General features: G+C 40.4%; 1 protein-coding gene across 2 annotated transcripts in view; it reads right to left on the bottom strand.

The window, feature by feature from the left end:
* Positions 1–11,851, bottom strand: part of LOC109875480 (transmembrane protein 178A) — a 15,812-nt gene extending 3,961 nt beyond the window's left edge. The window contains exons 1-2 of one of the 2 annotated variants that reach the window (XM_031799890.1): positions 11,007–11,851; positions 1,937–2,050 (exon numbers count right to left, since the gene is read on the bottom strand). In XM_031799890.1, the coding sequence (XP_031655750.1) occupies positions 1,937–2,050; positions 11,007–11,418 (526 nt within the window). In that variant the 5' untranslated portion in view covers positions 11,419–11,851. The remainder of the gene's footprint in view (positions 1–1,936; positions 2,051–11,006) is intronic. The other variant, XM_020467805.2, reaches the window with a different exon arrangement.
* Between the last annotated feature and the right edge of the window lie 2,437 nt (positions 11,852–14,288).

The raw sequence follows: 14,288 nt of genomic DNA on the forward strand, positions 1-14,288 counted from the left end.
CAACCGCCCCCTGGTAAACCCGCTCGTGCTGCCCGTCAACAGTCTCCAAACAAACACGGGAAAAAACACGAGATTTTGTTAGGTAATACTTTTCTTTTGGTCTCCCCTGTCCTACATTTGTTACAACCCTGTCATAAGAATGACATGACGCCTGTCATAACATAAAATGGCCAGCCACGACTGTTAAAAATAGGTGAATTTGAATTATTTCCTTAATGCATAATGACAGCATTGTGCCTTGTTTTCAGTAAATGTTATGGCAAGCATTATGTCACTCAACACACAACAGTTTTATAGTGGGATATGTTGATGGTAATATTCAATTCCTGCAAATTATGATATACTGCAACAACATTATGACACATTGATCATAAATCACATATCCGATACTTTCCCCCAAGATGTTTAGGCCTACTCTGCATCTCATACATTTGTCAGATCGAGTTGCAGTATCCTTACACAGGATCAAACTCGAGCAGGAAAAACAATGTCAGCGTCCCAAATAACACCGTATGCACTTAATAAGGAACAACTGTGCACTCAAAAGTAGTGCACTTAATAGGGAATAGGGTGCCATTTGGGATGCTGCCACTGTCTAAAGATCGCATGCAGACAAAGAAAACCAATCGTATTTTGACTTTGATGAATGTTCTTCCTCAGACTAGTTGTGCAGTAATAATAGACTGTGTGGCGTTAATATGTTTTTCTTGTATGAGCTGACATTTACTTCCTCCCCGTGAACATTTTCCATAACCGTGTAGTAATCCACTCATCAGGGGTTGGACATTGGAGTAGGAATACTAGCTTCGAAAGGTTAACTTAACATATTCACCATGTGTACCCAGTAGTAGCCTTATTAAAGATCATGGATGTCTGATGAGATCACTAGGGTTGTCTGAAGGTTCTAAAGGTTCCACAGCATGAAGCCTTAATTAATATGGAGCACTGGTATTTGGACTTCCACTCTTATTTCATTATCAAACCTAGACACAACAGACAGAACCTTTAGTCTACAGTACTGTATGAAGCATTGAAAAACATATTTAAAAAACACACATACAAAACATGTAAATATTTATACATAAAAACACACAATACAAGGGATGGGAAGAGCAAGAACAGTACAAATATTCCCCAATAAATAATGGAAATAATATGGGTAGGGATACAATGCTATTGTCTGAGCAAAGATGGTGGTAGAAATTTGCCCCAAATCCGTAAGATGAAAGTTAGGATCGCTACGTTTTTGCACCAACAACTACCTGGAAAAGCTGATCTTAAAGGACCCTAACACTACTCACGACAGACGTCAGACTATCCCACCGCAGACACCAACAGAGAGCAGTTGTGGGGCACCTGGAATCAAACTTCTCACATCACACCAAGGCCATCTATCCATTGTTCAAAATACTTTTTGCTCAGACCCAAGCGGAAATGAGCTAGCATTTTCTACCTCTGGTTCGTTAGGGGAAATAGGGGAAATGAATGGGGAAGGAGTGGGATGTTAGGATAAACACTGAAAATAAGATCTGAAGTTAACACAGGCTTAGGTGATCTTGTTCTATGAGATAATATCAGTAAGACTGCATGACCTTTATGAATGATAAAGTATTTATGTGCTTTGTGTGCTTGTTTTGATTACATAAATGCTTAAAAATTAGCTGAGGAAGATTATCTCAAAGAACGAAACGTATAAGATCTCATAAGCCTGTGGCCTTTTACCACAGACCTTATTTAAAAAAAAACATTTATCCAACCCCCCCTCCAAAAAAAACATACATTCCCCCATGGGCTTTGGCCAACGATCCATGGTGCAGTTAGCCTCCTTTAGTTCCTACATAAAGACACGATTACTATTTTTCTCTATAAAAAACTGCTAGCCATGCAAGAGGTTTTATTGCAGGTGGTTGTGGGACGTTCAGTCTGCAATACTTACGTAAGAGATGCCATTCATCTTGCTGAATGGTTCTCGTCAGGTTGAGCGGGATGTTTCGAAGCCGAATGGGCTGAGAGAAATGGTACTTGACAGTTGTGCATCGGTCCGCAATACCTGTGGAGAGAATGGGTTACTAAAAAGCTCTACGTTTTAACATTAGAACGCATTACTTTCGTTACGTAAAATCTTTGCCCAACTTGCATATCTTTACTTGAAGTTACCATAATTACATTTAAAAAGGGATTACACTGGATTTTTACCTACAGCCTACTCCACATATTTAAATTGAAAGAAAGTGTGAGAAAAATGTCTAAATTAATTCTAAATAAGATGTCTTGATTGCATGTGTCTTCAGACCTCAGAGTTAATACTCGGTGGAAGCACCTGTGGCAGCCATTACAGCTGTGAATAATATTCTACCAACTTTGAACAACTCTTAGGACAACATACAGTACCAGTCAAAAGTGTGGACACACCTACTCATTCAAGGTTTTTTCTTTATTTTTTAAAACAATTTTCTACATTGTAGATTAATAGTGAAGACATCAAAAATATGAAATAACACATATGGAATCATGTAGTAACCAAAAAATATATTTTATATTCTTCAAAGTAGCCACCCTTTGCCTTGATGACAGCTTTGCACACTCTTGGCATTCTCTCAACCAGCTTCATGAGGTAGTCACCTGGAATGCATTTCAATTCAACGAACAGTGAACCATCGTATTCATGCATAAAAAAATAATGAAATAATTGCACGTTTGAATTCTGTAAAGTTAGTGTGGGAGAGATGGAAAAAATAATGACAAACCTCCCGACATTGACAACTTAGATGGAAAGCTACTGAGGATGGTAGCTGACTCTAAAGCCACTCCTATCTGTCATATCTTTAATCTGAGCCTAGAGGAAAGTCTTTGCCCTCAGGCCTGGAGGGAAGCCAAAGTTATTCTGCTACCCAATAGTGGTAAAGTGGCCTTTACTGGTTCTAACGGCAGACCTATAAGTTTGCTGCCGGCTCTTAGCAAACTGTTGGAAAAAATGGTGTTTGACCAAATATTTCTCTGTAAACAAATTAACAACATACTTTCAGCATGCTTATGGCGATGGGCACTCAACATGTACTGCACTGACACAAATGACTGATGATTGGTTGAAAAAAATTGATAGTAAGAAGATTGTGGGAGCTGTACTGTTAGATTTCAGTGCAGCCTTTGATATTATTAACCATAACCTGTTGTTGAAAAAATGCATGTGTTTATGGATTTTCAACCTCTGCCATATCGTGGATTCAGAGCTCTCTATCTAATAGAACTCAAAGGGATTTCTTTAGTGGAAGCTCCTCTAATGCCAAACATGTAAAGTGTGGTGTACTGCAGGGCAGCTCTCTAGGTCCTCTACTCTTTTCTATTTTTACCAATGACCTGCCACTGGCATTAAACACAGCATATGTGTCCATGCATGCTGATGATTCAACCACAGATAATAAAGTCGCTGAAACCCTTAACAAAGAGTTGCAGTCTGTTTTGGAATGGGTGGCTGGTCCAGAACATCTCTAAAACTAAGAGCATCATTCCCTAGGTTCTAGACCTCAGCTGAATCTGGTAATGAATGGTGTGGCTGTTGAACAATTTGAGGATACTAAATTACTTGGCGTTACCTTAGATTGTAAACTGTCATAGTCAAAACATAAAGATTCAATGGTTGTAAAGATGGAGAGAGGTCTGTCCGTAATAAAGAGATGCTCTGCTTTTTTGACACCACACTCCAAAAAGCAAGTTCTGCAGGCTCTAGTTTTGTCTAATCATAATTATTGTCCAGTTGTGTGCTGCAAGGAAAGACATAGTTAAGCTGCAGCTGGCCCAGAACAGAGAGGCATGTCTTGCTCTTCATTGTAATCAAAGGGCTGATATAATACTATGCATACCAGTCTCTCTTGGCTAAGAGTTGAGAAGAGAATGACTGCATCACTTCATCTTTTTATAAGAAACATTAATGTGTTGAAAATCCCAAATTGTTTGCATAGTCAACTTACACACAGCTCAGACACACACACTTACCCCACCAAACATACCACCAGGGGTCTTTCACAGTCCCCAAATCCAGAACAAATTCAAGAAAGCGTACAGTATTATATAGAGCCATTATTGCATGGAACTCCGTTCCATCTATTGATGCTCAAATAAACAGCTAACCTGATTTAAAAAACAGATAAAGCCACACCTCACAGCACAATCCCTCTCCTCTATTTGACCTAGATAGTTTGTGTGTATGCATTAATATGTAGGCTACGTGTGCCTTGTTTTAAATGTATGTAGTTCTGTCCTTGAGCTGTTCTTGTCTGTTAATGTTCTGTATTATGCCATGTTAAATGTTTTGTGTGGACTTCAGGAAGAGTAGCTGCTGCTTTTGCAACAGCTAATAGGGATCCTAATAAAATACCAAATTGGTGTGCCTTGTTAAAAGTTAATTTGTGGAATTTCTTTCCTTCTTAATGTGTTTACGCCAATCAGTTGTGTTGCGACAAGGTAGGGGTGGTATACAGAAGATAGCCCTATTTGGTCAAAAACCATCAAGGTCTATGATGAAACTGGCTCTCATGAGGACCGCCACAGGACTGGAAGACCTCCTTCAAAATTGTTGGAAAACCATTCCTCATGAAGCTGGTTGAGAGAATGCCAAGAGTGTGCAAAAGCTGTTATCAAGGAAAAGGGAGTTCTATCTACTTTCTACTTTCAAGAATATCCATATAAAATATAATTTGATTTGTTTAACACTTTTTTGGTTTAACACTTTTTTTACATGATTCCATATGTGTTATTTCATTGTTTTTATGTCTTCACTATTATTCTACAATGTAGAAAATAGTAAAAATAAAGAAAAACCCTTGAATGAATAGGCGTGTTCAAACTTTTGACTGGTACTGTATATGGCATAATGCCATATTATAATGGTTTATAATCATGTACTGTATAAAAGTTGAATTTCATAACAGCTTTATGTCACTGATGGTTAACAAAAGCCTTTGTGTCATAAACCAGGCATTTTGATGTGTCAGGTCGCATTGTAAAGGGCCATTACAATACTCAAAACATTTTTTTACCCTCATTAACTGCCTCAAACTGTGACATTTGAGAGAGCTCTTGTATTTCCATGCAATGGCTCACTTGGTTTGAAAAGGGTAAACACTTTAACATTTACTTGGCTTTGAAGCAACCTATGACTTGGGTTGTCCAGTTTCCCTTACACGAATGGTAGGCCTAGGTCTTCTGTAGAGTTTAATTGGTATAGTAATCAACTATATGCAGGACAAATTCATTTAACTTGGCCTGTGCTGTTGTGTAACGGCTTTCTTCTATCTCCTCCTCTGACGAAGAGGTAGAACAAGGATCAGACCAAAATGCAGCGTGATGATGATTCATGATTTATTTAAATGAAGGAAAACCCTATACCAGCAGAAACTACAAAAATAACGAAATGAAATATCGAAAACCGAAACAGCCCTATCTGGTGCAAACACAAAGACAGGAACAATCACCCACCAAAACACTCACAGAATATGGCTGCCTAAATATGGTTCCCAATCAGAGACAACGATAATCACCTGACTCTGATTGAGAACCGCCTCAGGCAGCCCTAGACTACTTAGACACCCCACAGAACCCCTAAGACAAAAACACACCACAATAACCCATGGCACACCCTGGCCTGACCAAATAATTAAAGAAAACACAAAATACTAAGACCAAGGCGTGACATGTTGCTTACTTTGTTCTTTTTCCAAACTGGACAGATTTAGACAGGTTCACATAGTGAGTGCTCAGTAAACACTTTACAAGGTACCCTTTCACATTTGTTTATAATGCATTTACATATGATTAAATAACTGTTATAAGCCATTTAGAAAAATGAACTTTATAAAAGGCAACCTATAAAGTGTTACCAAGTTACCTTTGCTGCTGTTACGGTGTCTCTGTATGTGAGCTACTGTAAAATGTTGTCTCTTTCTTGTACGAGTACAGTAGACGCCTCATGACTCCTACGTTGCCGGTGAGAACGTCTGTCCTTATTTCAAGCTGAGCTCCCACAACTTGAATTGGTGGGACAAAATCTAGACAGTTTACCATCGAACGAAGCCCTGATGCTCTTTAAAACACTTTTTTTATTCAAAATCTTAACACACATTCAAAAGCTCTCATCATAGGTCTTGTGGTCCACATCTACATAATTCATGGGAACTGCTACCATTTCATACTTGGTAGAAATGATGAAACATCATCATGTGCATATTTGAGCAGGCACTTTGAAGCTGACACATGTGTTTGATCTCTCACTGTGAACGTGAGGCGTGTGAGGCTGCGAGCCGAGCATCTGCATCTCACGCTCAGAGAGTCGGAAGGTTGTTTGTTTATTTACAGTAACCAACACGCCATGCCTTTGCATAGATATGAGTAGCTCTGCTCGCAATCCCTGACTGTGTCCCATATGGCACCCTATTCCCTATACACTCTTAAAAAAAAGTATTCTTCGACTGTCCCCATAGGAGCACCCTTTTTGGTTCCAGTAGATAGTGATAGTGCTGACGTCATCCATGTATTCCTATGGAAAACTCCCGATTGGCACATGAAGCCGGAAGTATGTTAATTTTAAGCATGCCCTATTGCTAAATGGGGCTGAATGGCACTAAGGATCATAGTGAAAGTGGCTGTCACGAGCAAAGGATCATGGTCGATGTAGTCGTTTTCATCCTGCCTGAGAGAGTCAACTGGGAGCATCCTCATATCCCATGATTGGTCTGTGTCAGCACGTGGTCCTGTGTAGTTGTAATGGTTTTTGTCATCTGAGGAAGAGGAATCGGACCAAAGCGCAGCGCGGTAAGTGTTCATGCTTTTTAATGAAACTGAACAAACTGAAAAATAACAAAGAGAATAACCGAAACAGAAACAGTCCTGTAAGGTGCAAAACACTAAACAGAAATTAGCTACCCACAAAAACCATGTGGGAAAAGGCTACCTAAGTATGGTTCCCAATCAGAGACAATGGTAGACAGCTGTCCCTGATTGAGAACCATACCCGGCCAAAACAAAGAAATACAAAAAAACATAGAAAAAAGAACATAGAATGCCCACCCAAATCCCACCCTGACCAAACCAAAATAGAGACATAAAAAGATCTAAGGTCAGGGCGTGACAGTAGTAGTCAGACTGGATGACTATTTTATAAAATATCTCAATTTGTAACAAACTCTTAAATAATTCACTGTGGGGATCGAACTTGACCATAATAAACTAGGTTGAGCCCAAAACGGCTGTCATTTTTGGCCGTTCTGACGATCGTAATTTACATTGGTTTTCTAGGGCTTTTGGCACCACTATGTTGCTTCGCAGTAGCCAACCAGCAGAGCTTGTGACTTCACGCTCCAGACAGGACACTGGGAGCCTGGGTAGAACCCTTTTTGGTTCCAGGTAGAACCCTTTTGGGTTCCAGGTAGAACCCTTTTGGGTTCCAGGTAGAACCCTCTGTGGAAATGTTTTTTAAGGGAACCCAAAAAGGTTCTACCCGGAACCAAAAAGGGTTCTTCAAAGGTTTCTCCTATGGGGACAGCCGAAGAACCCTTTTAGGTTCTAGATCGCACTTTTTTTCTAAGAGTGTATAGTGCACTACTTTTGACTATTGCTCTATGAGCCCTGGTCAAAATAAGTGCACTACAGGAAATAAGGTGCCATTTGAGATGCAGCCACTGAGTAAATAAGATGCTCATTGAGGCATTATCTTGCCATTTAGGTCCAAGAAGGTCTAAGAGGCAACTCCTTTGGTATGAGGTTGAGTAGCATTAGTGTACACACTTAGAAAAATAGGTGCTAAGTAGAACCATACAGGGTTATTTGGTTTGTCCCCATGGGGAACCCTTTTTGATGCTGAATAGAACCCTTTGCAGAGAGTTCTATTTAGAACCCTCAATGTAGGGTTCTTCATAGAACCCCCTGTATATGGTTCTACCGAGAACTCTTTGTGAAAGGTTCTGCCTAGAGCCCTCTATGAAGGGTTCTACCAAGAACCATTTTATCATCTAAAGGTTCTTCCTAGAACCATCTATAAATGTTTCTACTGAGAACCCTTTTATCTTCTGAGGGTTCTTCCTAGAACCCTATATGAACGGTTCCACTAGGCTTATTAGCTTTTAAAATCAAATTATTTACAGCAATATTGTGTGTAATATGTGTAATTCCTATTGGAATCCAGACAGAGATAGACAGAGATAGAATATACAAAAAGTGGAATTGTTAATCATCTGCAACTTGCTTTCAGAATGACTGCCAGGGTAGGAAAGATTGAATACTGAGACAACTTCAATCATCTAAATTGAAACAATAATCTCAGTAATAGGTGAAATAAATCCAATTACTAAGAGATTGGATTAGTTTAGAAAATGGTATGTTATTTATCTCTGTGTAACATAATATTTATCAAGCGATCAATGTACATGCAAAAACACAGATATTACAGTAAAACAAGCAATTCTGAAAATCTCCCTGCAATAGAGCATGCTGTGAAATATTATATACAGTATACAGTGCATTTGGAAAGTATTCAGACCCCTTCCCTTTTTCCACATTTTGATATGTTACAGCCGTATTCTAAAATGGATTGCATTAATTGTTTTCCTCATCAATCTACACACAATACCCCATAACGACAAAGCAAAAACAGGATTTTTTGCAAAATTGTAACAAATAAAAAATAAAGTATTCCGACTGTTTGCTGTAAAATTTAGCTCAGGTGCATCCTGTTTCTATTGATAATCCTTGAGATGTTTCTACAACTTGATTAGAGTCCACCTGTGGTAAATTCAATTCATTGGACATGATTTGGAAAAGCACACACCTGTCTATATAAGGTCCCACAGTTGACAGTGCGTGTCAGAACAAAAACAAGCCATGAGGTCAAAGGAATTATTCGTAGAGATGTCCGAGACTGGATTGTGTCGAGGCATAGATCTGGGAAAGGGTACCAAAAAACTTCTGCAGCATTGAACGTCCCCAAGAACCTACTGGCCTCCATCATTCCTAAATGTACATTTGGAACCACCAAGACTCTTCCTAGAGCTGGCTGCCCGGCCAAACTGAGCAATCGGGGAGAAGGGCCTTGGTCAGGGAGGTGACCAAGAACCCGATGGTCACTCTGACACAGCTCCAGAGTTCCTCTGTGGAGATGGGAGAACCTTCCAGAAGGACAACCATCTCTGCAGCACTCCACCAATCAGGCCTTTATGGTAGAGTGGCCATTGTAATGAAAACCTGAAATCAGCCCTAATTAATCAGCCTGAAACTAGCTGTGCAGCGATGCTCCCCATCCAACCAGACAGAGATTGTGAGGATCTTCAGAGAAGAATGGGAGAAACTCCCCAAATACAGGTGTGCCAAGCTTGTAGTGTCATATCCAAGAGACTCAAGGCTGTAATAGCTGCCAAAGGGTGCTTCAACAAAATACTGAGTAAAGGGTGTGAATACTTATGTAAATGTGATGTTTTTTTTTATACATTTGCAAAAATGTATAAAAACCCCCATTTGTCATTATGGGGTATTGTGTGTAGATTGATGAGGGAAAAAACTATTTCATCAATTTTAGAATAAGGCTGTAACGTAAAATATGGAAAAAGTCAAGGGCTCTGAATACTTTCCTAATGCACTGTATATGTGGTTCTAAGTCGAACCCTTCTTGCCTTCCAAAGAGTCATCAAAGAACCCTTTCTTCCAAAAACTGATGTTTTTAGGATGTTAATAGTTATCGGTAGAACCCTTCTTCTGATCAAAACGGTTCTTGGTATAACCCTATCCTTCCGCAAAGAACACTTTTGGAACCCTTTTCTAAGAGTGTATGGGCACAATCCTTCACAGGTATCAAATTAAATCAACATTGACAGAAATCAAAGGGTAGGTGTTGAAGCTTGAGATCCTTCACATGACACCTTATCTGTTTTAAATGCAAGGTGGCAAGTGGGTTTCTGTGACATTTAGCCCCTGGCTTAATCAGGGCGACATTAATCTTGATGGACTGGACACCGTGGGGAAATGTTCTCCCTTCATCCCAATCGACCTTTTGAGTTTCAACCTTAAAAAGACTTTGTAGGGACTTGAACTTCAGCACATTGGGCATGAATTCACCGTATCAGTTTTAGAAAAGGTTTATTCTGGCGTTTAAAGGAGAAGCCTTTATGGTTGTAGGTAGAACACTTTCAATCAAATGAACTTTTCAGATCCCTCAATTTCCATAGAGATTATTCTTAAGAACCCTAGGGTTCTATGTTGAACACATCCATGTAGAATAAAAAATGGTTTCAAAGGGGTTTCTTTGTGGGTAAAAAAAGGTGCTATCTGTCCCTTCCTGGTAGAACCCTTTTGCTTCCAAGTAAAACAATTTTGAGTTCCATGTAGAACCCTTTCCACAGAGGGTTTTACATGGAACCCAAAATGGTTCTACCTGGAACCAAAAAGGGTGTAACTGGAATCAAAAAGGGTTATCCTATGGGTGCAGCCAAAGAACCCTTTTGGGTTCTGTCGTCAATCAACATTTTTGGCTTTTGTAGCCCTATCGGTGGCTCTATTGACGATTTGACTGGGATAACAACATAAACACACATTTCCCAGGCCAGTCTACAACGATTACCACTGTGGGAAAATGAGAGGGAAATAAATGTAAAAATGTTCCTCATAAATTAGCCTATTAATAACCTAAATCATTAGGCTATAATTTCTCAGCCCCCTCATCATGATGCGACAATTATAGAAATAAAAATAGCCTACTAAAGCAAGCCTTGGCAATGAGTTTGAAATGGCAATTCATGTTCCTGGAAATTAGTTTGGGCGTGTATAATCATGAGCCTTTGTGCATATGAGCCCTCATAAACCTTGTTTTGACGCAATGCACGTATGCAGAATCATCACCACAGATGGAGCTACCTCGATTAAAGGAATGCAAAACAGTCCTTGCCTAATAGTCACGGATCATTGACAGCAAATTTCACAACTGTTTTTCTTTTCTCACACTTTTTAGTGTGCACATTAAAACTTACCCTTTGATATGAGTTTATCGATATCTCGGTCCATGCCTTGAAAGTAGCATTTTCTCCACAGTCCAGAATATGTGGAGAACAACGGACGCCCACATTCCGTCTCAAGAATCCCCATCCCCAGTATCGCCCTCCAGTTCTCAAGCAATTCCTCCTCTCTACTCCCGACGTGAATCGGCTTCATAAGCGCCACGTTCCGTTTGGAGTTACCGCTGTCCACAAGAGGCAAGTGGTATATTGGCATCTCCCTGTTTTTCTGGTCGTTAGAATCCGACCCATACTCGTCGCAGTTCTCCTTATGCCTTCTGGTGTCTGTCTCGTACCAATGGTCGGTGAAGATAGCGGTGACCAGCAAGAGTAAAGAGACAACGCTCATGGACAAGCTCAGAGCCGTTGCAAGAGCTTGTTTCTCCATGGTTTGAACATCAGCGCTCGGCGCTATGCGCACAGTTTAGACGTGTTGACAGTCGGACGCCCTTCTTCCAGCACCTGCTATTCCAGTTACTAAGCATTTTTACGCATCCTCTGACTTGCGAGCACCGTCCACAGTCGAGAGCGCATTGGCATTGGCTGCTTCCCACTCGCGGGTTGCTGAAACGGAAGATACAGCAACACAGGTGGATCGGGACGGTGTCCGCAAGCGTGCTGGGTGTGGGCTAAACTCCGCACTTGCCTCTCTGTGGTCGAGATTACTAGTGTTTACCTGCATAAACCACACCACCCCTCTCGCTCTTTCCCTCTCCTCAGCACCTGGACTTGAAGTCGTGTCCTCTAAAACTAAAGGCTCCTCCTATTCACATGGAGAGGGAATGACCATCTCCCGGAGGCGACACACAGCTTGTGTGAGGGAATGTCAAGGTTGTCCTACTCTTTCAAAGTCAGCCATAAAGATGGGTGTGTCTTTAAGATAAAATAATGGTTTCGTATGACTCCAAGGCTCCAAATGTAACTTAACCCTTGCGTCCTTATTTTGATGAAACATCAACGCTCCCAATACAACAAGTAACAAGTTACAGTTTGACAATTTTAATGTGTAAAACTTAATTTACTCTCTCTCTCTCAGATGCACACACATACATGACACACGCGAAACAGGCCAAAACATTTGTCTATGTACCTACCCCTGAATGAAATGAATACTAAATAGAAACCTTGAATCTCCTTTCGAGTGCGGACCAGCTACACAATGTTGGAAGATGCACCTGTTTATGAACGTAATGGTCACACAAACTTTCAAGGAATGATATGGGCCAATACTGCAGTACTCTCTCTATATATATATCTTACACACACACCCACATATGCACTACCAAACAATTGACTCCCATTCAAAATTATATTTTCACTAACCCTTAACCTAACCTTAATCCTAACCCTAACCCTAACCTTAACCCAAACCCCTAATCCTAAACCAGACCCTAACTCCTAACCCTTAGTCTACCCCCTAACCCTAAACCTAACCCCTAAGCCTAAAATAGCCTTTTTCCTTTTGGGGAAGACTGTCGAAAAGTCCCCAATTTTTCTTGTTTTACTATACTTGTGAGGATTTCTGGTCCCCACGAGGATAGTGAAAACAAAAAAACACACACACAAACAATGGACATATCAAAGTGAACTAATGAACGGAGTTCATGAACTGTACATAAAAGCTTTCATTCCAAAATGTCAGGATTTTCAACAATCCCCTATCTGTCCCCAAACAAATGATCAATATACATTTCAGCATCATGCTATTGCAATTCTATTCGGTGTCAGTATCAAAGTCTGAATTGAGCTCATAGTGATGAAATAATTGCCATCAAACGAGCATTGGTGAAATGGATTTGTGGGTGTTTACTTGGCTTGTTTTGATCTGCGCCTTTGCCTGCTCTAATAATGGCCCATTAAAATGGAGCCTGGATGTGTGCCTGGCATGACAAAAATGACATAAATAAACATGTAAATGGGGATGACAAGGATTGCAATCTGTACTGGTGGAGTGGACATGGGAAAACATTGAGCAATTAAATTGGTACATTTGCTAGGTTAACCAAACTGGTGCAAATTACAAATCAAATTACATTTTATTTGTCACATGCATTGAATACAACCTTAGTGAAATGCTTATTTACAAGACCTTAACCAACATTGCAGTATTCAGAAAAATAATTGTGTCACGCCCTGACCTTAGAGATCCTTTAAATTCTCCATTTGGTAGGTCGGGTGTGACTAGGGTGGGAAATCTATGTTTAGATTTCTTTGTTGGCCGAGTATGGTTTCCAATCAGAGGCAGCTGTCTATCGTTATCTCTGATTGGGGATCATACTTAGGCAGCCCTTTTTCCCACCTTCTGTTGTGGGATCTTGTCTTTGTATGTTGCACTCCTAACTTTACTTCGTTGAGTTGTTTATTGTTTTTGGTGGAACATTTAAAATGAAAGAAAATGTACGCCTACCACGCTGCACCTTGGTCTCATTCCGACGACAGCCGTAACAAATTGTTTAAAAAGTATTTACTAAATAAACAGAAGTAAAAAAAAAAAGTAAAATAAGAAAATAGAAAAATATCAAATAATTAAATAGCAACAATAAAATAACATTAACGAGGCTATTTACAGGGGGTACCGGTACAGAGTCAATGTGCGGGGGCACAGGTTAGTTGAGATAACTGAGGTAATATGTACATGTAGGTAGAAGTAAAGTGACTATGCATAGATAATAAAAAGAGAGTAGCAGCAGCGTAGAAATGGGGGAGTCAATGCAAATAGTCCGGGTAGCCATTTGATGAGCTGTTCAGGAGTCTTATGGCTTGGGGTGGAAGCTGTTAAGAAGCCTTTTGGACATAGACTTGGCACTCTGGTAATTTTTAGGGCCTTTGTCTGACACCGCATCGTATAGAAGTCCTGGGTGGCAGGAAGCTTGGCCCCAGTGATGTACTGGGCCGTACCAACTACCCCCTGTAGTGCCTTGCGGTCGGAGGCCGACAGTTGCCATAACAGACGGTGATACAACCAGTTCTCTCTCAGTGCGAGTCTGATGAGGTGCTGGTGCACGTAATGGTGGTGACAGATGTGCGTAATAATAAGCAGACTTGTGACCTCGAGTGCCGGAGAGGGTGTATATGTGACATTGGTATTACAGACTTGGTCAAAGACATGTTGAAAATGTCAGTGAAGACACTTGCCAGTTGGTCAGCGCATGCTCGGAGTACACATCCTGGTAATCCATTTGGCCCTGCGTCCTTGTGAATGTTGACTTGTTTAAAGGTCTTACTCACATCGGCTACGGAGAGTGCGATCACACAGTC

This window comes from Oncorhynchus kisutch, linkage group LG20 (genome assembly GCF_002021735.2).
Source record: "Oncorhynchus kisutch isolate 150728-3 linkage group LG20, Okis_V2, whole genome shotgun sequence".
Classification (NCBI taxonomy): domain Eukaryota; kingdom Metazoa; phylum Chordata; class Actinopteri; order Salmoniformes; family Salmonidae; genus Oncorhynchus; species Oncorhynchus kisutch.